Raw genomic sequence first — 9,711 nt, 5'->3', positions numbered from 1 at the left:
CCCGAATCCCCAATGAGGAAAAGGGTGTCCACAAGTCTGTTACCACGTTATAACGGCTGCTTACGTGGATTTCGGACAACGCGCCTTTCTTTTTAAGTTTTAAAGTCTTGGGTTATTATCCTACAATATGATTTACAGATGAAGCAATAGAGAAAGCACAGGACTACAGCGACATCATCTGCTCAACTCAGGTAAGAAATACAACTGAAAACAAAAAAAGTCAACAGTTGAATCAAAGAAGTTGTGTTAGTCTTCTCTCTCCAGGCTTTGGCAGGGATTGTGCACTGTTTCCACTCGTTTGCTCCTGTGCCTGCTGTTATGTTGACTGACTCACTGTGCTGCTCCCTCTCCTACATTTCATCGACAGTAAAACAAGCTCAGCGGGACGAACTCAGATGGCTGCCCCCTTTGTCCCAGTCCCCTTACCGGTGGGTCGGGCAGCGGGGTGCAGGTCTTGGCACAAGAGCATGTCTCCCACAAGTAGTTCTCCATCCAGCAACTGCAGCGGACCCTCCCCCCCTGAGGGTGTTCCCTGTGTGAGAGGCGTTGTTGGACCCTGGGGTGCCCCCCCAGCTGGGCGCCCCATGCCGGAGGCATGCCAGAGGAGAGCCAGAGGAGATGGAGCGGAGGGCTCGTCATCATCGCTCCTGGAGGATGGCAGCGGAGGGGAGAGCTGGGCAGAGGAGAGGCCCCCCACCCCCACACTGCTGGGCCACGAGATCATGGAGGACAGGGCAAAGTTCACGGTAGGGAATTAAACAACAGGTCAGAGGTTGAAGCTATAGATTTTCTGTTGATTAATTGGATCACTGGAAGAAAAGAACTGAACTTGGATCAGTGGTTTAAGTCAACATTTTACATTTTTGTCAATTTTTTAGGGACAGACTTCAGTAATATATTATATTTTTATTAAATAATTTACAGATGTTTTCATCAAGCAGGCTAGCATTGGTGAGGAGTGGATATTATTACAGAGACAAACTAATGGGTGTTTTGTGCAATAATGTGTGTCATACTGGGATCACATGGTTTTCTTTTATAAAGCTGAATGTGTGTGTGTGTGTGTGTGTGTGTGTGTGTGTGTGTGTGTGTGTGTGTGTGTGTGTGTGTGTGTGTGTGTGTGTGTGTGTGTGTGTGTGTGCGCGTGCACGCGCGCGTGCCAGTCACAGTCACAAGGACATGAGTGTAACAAAGGTCATTCAGTTTGCAGCAACTGCCGATAAGATTCCCGATTCTCTTCGCAGGAGAATGACCGGTGGCAATAGAGCATGTGTGTAACGCACACTTTACTCAGGACGCTGCTCGGTCAGTACAGCAAAGAGATGAGCTGCACAAATGCACTGTGTGAGGTGTGTGTTTGTGTGTGCAGGTTTATAAGATCCTGGTGACGGGGAGTCACGGAGACAGCTGGGTGATCTTCAGAAGGTACGCAGACTTCTCCAGGCTCAACGACAAGGTGAGCAGCCCATCACGGAACTCTGTGCTTATTATTTAACCTGTGACGTTTGAGCAATATTGTTTTCATCAGGGTGTCAAAAACACACGCCAAGTAGCCTTGGGCTGGACCACTGAACTAAATCATATGGACAGAGCTATCCCATTGATCTTGGTCATCCCGTTGGAGTTGAAGTGTTGGCCGTCGCCATCTTGGTTTTTCGCCAGCAGAGTGGGAGGGAATGGGTTGAGTCCTTCCGCAGCTCAACGTGAGACGGGGGTTTCCCAGAGCCGCAGCTCTAATTTCTTTGTAGTAAAGATTGTCTGTCTAGGTGTTTGGCTCTAGTGTAGGCTTTCTCAAGGGTAGTGTTACTATAGCCTCGTTTTTGAAAGCGTAACACCATTTCCTTTGATTTGGTCTCAAAATCCTTTTCCTGGTCACAGATTCTCCTCACTCGTTGAAACTGGCCATAAGGTACATTGTCCTTGAGCCATTTGGGATGGAAGCTATTTGCATGCAGTATAGTATTCCTGTCTGTTGGTTTTCTAAATACAGATGTATGTAGGGAACCCTGATTGTCTTTAAAGATCGTGAGATCTAAAAAATGTATTCTCTCCTTACTGTAATCTAGAGACAGCTTAATGTTGGGGTTGATACTGTTTAAAAAGACATGGAAATCTTGTAGCTCAGTTTCTGACCCAGACCAAATCAAACAGACATCATCAATGTAACGTCCCCACCAGATAATGTGCTTAAGAAAGATATTTCTTTCGTTATTAAACACAAAGTCTTCTTCCCATTTACCCAGGTATAGACCTGCATAAGATGGACTATAACAAGCCCCCATAGCACATCCTTTTGTTTGTTTGAATACTTTGTCCTGAAAAATGAAAATGTTATTAGTCAACGTCCATTCTGTCAGTGACAGTAAGAAATCATTTGGTGGCATTTCAGATTCTGGTCGTGCACTTAAAAAGTGTCTGAGTGCTGCTAAGCCCTGTTTGTGCTCTATGGTTGTGTATAGTGATTCCCCATCCATAGTCGCTAGAAAAGTCTCTGGGCCTATGTTTTCCAGTTGCTTGATCTTGTTGAGCACATCAGTAGTGTCCTGCACATAGGTCGGAAGAGAAGGTAGAAAAGGTTTGATGAAATAATCAATATACTTTGACACTGGTTCAGTCAGACTTTCATTGCCTGATATCACAGGTCGGCCTGGGGGATTAACCACACACTTGTGTATTTTTGGAAGCATGTAGAAGGAAGCCATACGTGGATTTTCATTATATAGGAATTTTAGTTCAGCTTCCGAAATCCAACTATTTTCTTTTGCCTCTATGAGAATCTCTTGTAGTTCTGTTTTGAGAGACTCAGTTGGATTATATGTCAGAGGTTGATAAAATGTAGTATTATTTAGTTGACGATAAGCCTCTTTAACATATATATCCTTTCCCCAAACTACAATTGCACCCCCCTTGTCTGCTTTCTTAATGACAATTTCATCATCTTTTGACAATGCCTCCAAGTTACTTTTTTCTTTATGGGTAAGGTTACAATATTTGGGTGCCCTTTTGTTCTTGAATAAGTTCTCAATATCAAAATTTACTTTCTTTGCAAATGTATTTAATGAAGCACTTTGGATCAAAGGGCAAAAAGTGGATTTTGGTTTGAAATGCCGTTTCTGGTTCGGAGAGGCAGACTGTCCAGAGTCTACTGAGTTTGTAGATGCTGTAGGGTTTTGCTTGTACCAAGCCTTGAGGTGTAAATTCCTATAGAAACGAAACAGGTCAATCTTTGTATCAAATTCTTTTGCAGAGTGGGTAGGTGCAAAAGATAGTCCTTTGGAGAGAACTTGCAAACTCTCCTCAGATAGGGGTTTACCAGAGATGTTGATCACAGCCTGTTGCTGGTTCCGCTCCTGCTCCTTGTTTGTATGGGTTGATAGTTTCTTTCTCCCCCTTCGTGGTTTTTCGCCAGCAGAGTGGGAGGGAATGGGTTGAGTCCTTCCGCAGCTCAACGTGAGACGGGGGTTTCCCAGAGCCGCAGCTCTGCCTGCTATTGGTCCGTGATCAGCAAGCTGCGCGATCACTGGACAGGCGATCTGTCAATCACCCCCTTTTCTACCATCTATTTTACTCCAAACGGGCGAGTTATATAAAAAATGACCCCCCCCCTACAGTTCGTGAAATTAGCTATATAGACCAAAACCGTGTTTTGCCCCTGCCCGGAAAGATGTTTAATCCTGTTTCAAAGTCGGGCATTTTAACATGGGGGGAATGCCTACTGCTACAGCTTTTCAATTCACTTCCCGCGTCATCAGAAGGAAGCCGGGGGGGGGGGGGTTGGCCACTGGGCTGGACAAGGAGAAATCCATACTGTAAATGACATGGCACACAGAAAAGTCGTGAGGTTTCCCCCCTTTTTTCTCTCTCTCTCTCTCGATCTCAGAAGGGGTCATTCTCTTTTTGCTTTCTTGGCAGTCTGCACTCTGCACCCCTGGACCTGGTCAGGATTCACTGTCTTGCTCAAAGCCATGATAGTTAGCAGAGCTACGCCAGTCTGCTGCCTCCAAACAATTAGTAGGGATGCACCGATATGAAAATGTTGTCCAATACCGATAACCGATATCAACATTCCTGTTATGGCTGCGGCGATAACCAATAGTTACCAACGTCGATATGATCTGTATAAAAACAAAATTCTCAGGGGTGTCCCGACGGTGGCTCACCTGGTTTAACATGTAGTGTTAGTCCTTCATGCGTTGCAGCCGACCCAGGTTTCGAATCCGACCTGCGGTCATTTGCTGCATGTCCTCCCCCCCTCCCTGCCCTCCCATCCCTGTCCAGCACATACCTCCTATCAAATAAATGCAAAATGCCCCCCAAAAATAAAAATGATAAATGATGATCTGATAATCAAATTTTGTACATCCTGAAAAACACATGTAAACACTGTGAATTTGGAAAAGTATTGTCTTTCTTTATATCCAAAACATTTGGAAAAGCCCATAAATCATAGATTCACTGCATTGTTTCCTCTCGATGTGAAAATGTTGGCCGATACCGATATTAACATTGCTGTTATTTTGCTCATCAGACCGATACAGATACCCAAGTTGAACTACAATCGGCCGATACCCATATCATTGCCGATATATCGTGCATGTCTAATATTTAGTGTAGTGAAAAAAACAAGGAATGCCAGCACGCTATGAATGCAACTGCTGTTGCCTAGAACCTCCTCCACCCATGATTTTAACATTGTATGCGCCACCACTTTTTCTCCTGCATCTCAGGAAATTAAGAAATGTATTTTACAACATTGGCATATACTGCGTAGCGACCCCCTAGTGGGCCATGTATATGAAAAAAAAAAAACATTTTTGCCCAGAAACGTGGTAGGAACCTGAGAGACAGGTTAGTTAGAGCTGACTCCTACACACGTCCACGTCCTTCTCATTTTCTGTCAACTTTACCCAATGGGAACTTTCCTTGCTCCAATTGTGTTCAATGTAATGCGATGATCAGAGGAGAGTTCTTCTACCACCCTCACTCTGGTAAAAAGTTTTATATCAAAAGTCGAATTTCATGTAAGACTAAGTTTGTTGTTTACCTTTTAAAATGCAGTTGTAATTTTGTCTACATTGGGAAAACTTCTAGAGAGCTTAAAATACGAATCTCAGAACACAAGAGCAGTATCAGAAATGGGGATGAAAAATCTTCTGTAGCCAGACATTGTAATTCTGCTGGACACAATGTGTCCTCCCTCAGGTTCCAGGGGATAGAGCTAGTTGAACCTCTTAAGAGGGGTGGTAACAGAGATAGAGCTCTCTTACAGAGAGAAGCCTTTTGGATCAATAATTTGTAGACAGAACATCCTAAGGGCCTCAATGAGGAGCTCCTATTGGGCTGTTTTCTTTAAAGAAATTGTAATTCTATTTGTAATTGTAATTCTATTTCCTATTTTCTATATGTGTATGTTCTATTTTAATCATGTCATTCTCTAACTATAACTTCCTGACTGATCATAGCAGGACCATTGCCTGTGCTTTCCCCTTTTTTTGCTTGTATTGAGTAGACTCAGCCCTCAGTCTTAATCCGTTTCACTCCTGTAAGACTGAGAATATTACTATTTAAATCTTTGCATAACGTTAGGTGGCGCTGTTGGAAAAGCCTTGCATCGGAGAACCAATCATGAGTGTTGTGGGCGGGCCTGCTTTCTGGGGGCAGTTCTCATGCAGAACCGGTGTCTCGCAAAACATCGTCGCATTTGCGGAGAAACATATTAATCACTTAGAAACAAACATAACCTGTTAATAGGACGTGTTTCATCCGGCCCCGGCGGCTAGAGGTCTTTCCCCCAGCGATAAACCCGACTCCCGAGGCTACGTTACAGAGCCTGCTGATGACTCACAGTAGCAAGCGGATCACTTCCGGGTAGGAAAAATTATTGTAAAATAAACCACAGCTATACATTTTGTTTGGAGCATATCAGCTTCATGCTCTGTGTTAGGACTATGATAAATGGCATTGCCGCTACCAAATAAAATTATAATAATAAATGTAGGCGTGTTCCCGCCAGGCTCAGAGATACAGTTTCTGACAGTGAAATTCCCAGACGTTTGGTGGCGCAGCTCACCAAACGTCTGGGAGCCGAGACTAGTATTGAGCTACTACTTCATATGCAGCACTAAGAGCTTCTAAAGCATTTGCTTTATGTTTCACATATCTTATATGTAATCATTTTTTGTATTTGTTTCTTAGAGTGGTGTATTTGGAAAGAAACTTTTCACTGAATCTTTGGCTTAATTGATTGTGTTTCCGGATGCTACCTATATATAATTGTCATTTCCGCCTTACATGTTACAACGGTGAAGAAGGCCTGTTGGCTGAAACGTTCGTTGTATGCTTCGATGACGGATTAAAAACCCTGAAAGGACATTCATAGCGTGCTGGCATTCCTTGTTTTTTCACTGTTACTTTTGTGCAGTGCACCTGAATTTGTATTCTTATTTGGTGAGTGTGCTCACTACCCTTGCTAGCAAAGGAGTGCGTTTGGATAATATTTAGTGTAGTACATGACATGTCTTTTTCTTAATAGATAGCCTGTAATAGTTTTGACTCACTCTTGATGAAGGAGATATTTGTTTTCTATAGTTATTGTATTGTATTGTTATTTCAACCCTTGCTGTTCTCATGGCTGCAGCTGAAGGAGCTGTTTCCCAGGTTTCGTCTGGCTCTGCCTCCCAAGCGCTGGTTCAAGGACAACTATGACATGGAGTTTCTAGAGGAGCGACAGATCGGGCTGCAGACCTTTCTACAGAATCTGTTAGCACACAAAGACATCATTGGCAGGTACAACACAGCAGTGCGTTTGTGCATGTGTGTACCGTAGTTTGTTACGTTGTGGCTAAAAATCTGACTTAGTTAGTCAGAGATTGCACTAAGCTGTGTTTAATTGGTTTCCTCCTCAGTGAAGCGGTCAGACAGTTCCTGTGTCTGGACGACCCACCAAGCCCATTCGACAGTCTGGAGGAGAGCAGGGTGAGCTCTTTCTCCATATTACTATGCCGTATCGATAATGGTGATGAGCTCACCTGCCAAAAGCTCACCTGTTCACACCTTATTGTTATAAATGTAAACTGCAGTATAATTCCACTGGACAAGAATGCCTACACGATGACCAAAACATGAAAAGTCAAAACTAATGGTGCAAGTTTCAACTAATCAATGTCTTCACTTCACTCTTCACAAAGCATTATTGTTGGAACCTAGAAGGGAATCTCTCACTCTTCCCCTCTGTTAGTACAGACTGTTGTGTGTTGAATAAGCATGGCGTTGTTTACTGTTGGGCGCAGGCTTTCTGTGAGACTTTGGAGGAGACGAATCACCGTCTCCAGAGGGAACTGCTGGAGAAGCAGAGAGAAATCGACACTTTGAAGATGACCCTGGAGGAGCGGGAGCGTCACATCGACCTCCTGGAGAAAAAAGTCAGGTAAAAATCTGTTTATACTATATTGTACATTAGTCAGGTAAAGTTCTGTTTATACTATACTGTACATTGGGGTGTGAATCTTTGGGTATCTCACGATTTGACAAAAGGTAACATTTATTCATGCTAAACTTGCACAAATAAACACATCTAGCTCTTCTCAGTGACTTAAAGAAAAAATAAGTTTAAGTAGTACAGAATAGATAAAAATGAAAAGGAATAAATTATTAGTTTTTATTTTAAAACTCCAAATGAATATCTTCTGTATATCTTGTGTTTTGTTTTTACATTCCAATGAATGTTATTTGTTCTGCCTGTACCTGTAACTCCCTTTTCTCATAAAGAAAAAAATATATTCTTGGGAGTTGTGAATCGATTCAGAATCGTGGAAGATAAGAATTATGATTCTTACATGATTACATTATTTTTTTGGGGGGGGGGGGGCACCCCTACTGTAAATGTCATCATCATCATCATCATGATCATCATCATGATGACCCTTACTGTTAATGTACATAGCCAATATCAATACAGACACTGTTTTCTTACACAGCGGCATGTCTCTTAGTCCGGAGAGCTGTGAGAGTCCCTGTCAGCTGTCAGCTATGTTGGACGGACACAGAGTTACACACACAGAAGGAGACGCGGACGTGAATGGAGACGGACAAAGACATCCAGATGGAAATGAAGAGGAAGACGCAGGCAGGAGACACTCTGTTACTGACTCTGACCAGGAATCAAGCCCTGGAATAAGGTGGAGTATCTGATTAGTAGTCCTTCTATCCTCCCTTTATTCAATAGCAATGGCAGTGGTTCTCAACGTGGGGTACAGGCAGGCCCGCTCCAACCCATTACGCAGAGTACGCAGACTGCGTAGGGCATCACGTGACTGAGGGCACCAAAAAAAAAAAAAATTTTTTTTTTTTTTTTTTTTTTTTTTTGGTGCCCTCAGTCAGGCCACTCACTGAACAGCAGGCCAGGCGCCGCCTACTGGTTTACTAGTGGTTTTATTACTTTATTCAGGGTGCATCTCATTGTAAAATTGGACTCGGCCCAAATTGGGCTTCAAACGGCCCAAATTGGGCTTCAAGCGGCCCAAATCTGGCTTCAACTGGCCCAAATCTGGCTTCAACTGGCCCAAATCGGGCTTCAGACGGTCCAAATCTGGCTTCAAACAGCCCAAATCTGGCTTCAAACGGCCCAAATTGGGCTTCAAACAGCCCAAATTTTTCGCCGCCGCCCTTCGGACGCCGGCACGCACGTCGGCCTGTATCGGCCTGGCCTGCTTGGTATCTAATGCCCGGCCTGAATTATGATCCCAGTCCGCCCTGCTTGCATGTACAGTTTAACAATCACTTGTTTGCTGACATGTACAGTAATTCTAACAATTGTTTGTTTCCCACATGTAATGAAATGTGAGATACACTAGTATCGTTCATAATTAATGATTTTGCAGTCTTTCGTTTGACAGTTATTGAAAGTTTTACGGGGGGGGGGGGGGCACCACAGAACAATTACGCTTAGGGCACCCAAATGGCCAGGATCGGCCCTGGGTACAGGGACCACCAGAAGTCCTTTAAAGAGTGTGATGCAGGTTACATTTTTGAATGAATTTTCATGTTGGGCTCATCATTAGTACGGGGAAAAAAACATCCCTCTCTACCTAATAAAAAAATACGGCTCCGTCAGTTCACCCACGCATGTGCTCTTTACACCCCATGAAAGTTTCAGCCCGATCGCACGTAAAACGGCATAGCTGTGGCAGGCACATTCAGCCTTAACGAGCTCGTTAAGGCTCTCAATAAGACACTTGATCTCAGTGCATTTTATCTCTAATTTGGCCTTAATTGTATTTGGCAGCAGGTGTAGTAAATGTTATGTATTGTAAAAAGTTAAAATACACGAATGAAAAATACATGAATAGGCGCTGATGATGTTGCTAACTTTGCTTTCCTCTCCAGGTGTGAGGCTCCTGCACCAGCAAAAAGCCATGGAGCTTACTGGAGCACTCTGGTCATTGCTGATTCACACACCCCATCTTAAGTTCAAAGAATATGAGGAAATAACAACAGACATTTCAAACTCTGCAGAATCTGATTCTACACCAAAGCCTCAGCTCAAAGATGCGAACTCATGGAGAGACTTGTGGAGACTCATGGACAAACAAGAAATTAGGTGGAATTGAGCACCTTGCAGATTTCTGCTGCATTCGTTTATTCTGAATGTGATTTGCCATTTGAATTCATTTCAAGTGTGTGTGGGGGGGGGGGGGGTAGGAGAGAGAGAGA

General features: G+C 43.5%; 1 protein-coding gene across 1 annotated transcript in view; it reads left to right on the top strand.

Annotated features, from left to right (window-relative positions):
* Positions 1 to 70: 70 nt before the first annotated feature.
* Positions 71 to 9,711, top strand: part of LOC310796568 (uncharacterized protein) — a 9,905-nt gene continuing 264 nt past the window's right edge. Inside the window, exons 1-8 of the mRNA XM_083658774.1 lie at positions 71 to 191; positions 368 to 746; positions 1,370 to 1,456; positions 6,638 to 6,786; positions 6,906 to 6,975; positions 7,290 to 7,426; positions 7,977 to 8,177; positions 9,385 to 9,711. The exon at positions 9,385 to 9,711 is cut by the window's right edge and continues 264 nt beyond it. Of these exons, the coding sequence (XP_083514900.1) occupies positions 396 to 746; positions 1,370 to 1,456; positions 6,638 to 6,786; positions 6,906 to 6,975; positions 7,290 to 7,426; positions 7,977 to 8,177; positions 9,385 to 9,466 (1,077 nt within the window). The 5' untranslated portion in view covers positions 71 to 191; positions 368 to 395 and the 3' untranslated portion in view covers positions 9,467 to 9,711. The remainder of the gene's footprint in view (positions 192 to 367; positions 747 to 1,369; positions 1,457 to 6,637; positions 6,787 to 6,905; positions 6,976 to 7,289; positions 7,427 to 7,976; positions 8,178 to 9,384) is intronic.

Source organism: Poromitra crassiceps, assembly GCF_964638095.1.
Source record: "Poromitra crassiceps genome assembly, chromosome: 23".
Taxonomy (NCBI): domain Eukaryota; kingdom Metazoa; phylum Chordata; class Actinopteri; order Beryciformes; family Melamphaidae; genus Poromitra; species Poromitra crassiceps.
The sequence above is the reverse complement of the archived record's forward strand: the minus strand, read 5'-3'. Positions and strand labels throughout refer to the sequence as shown.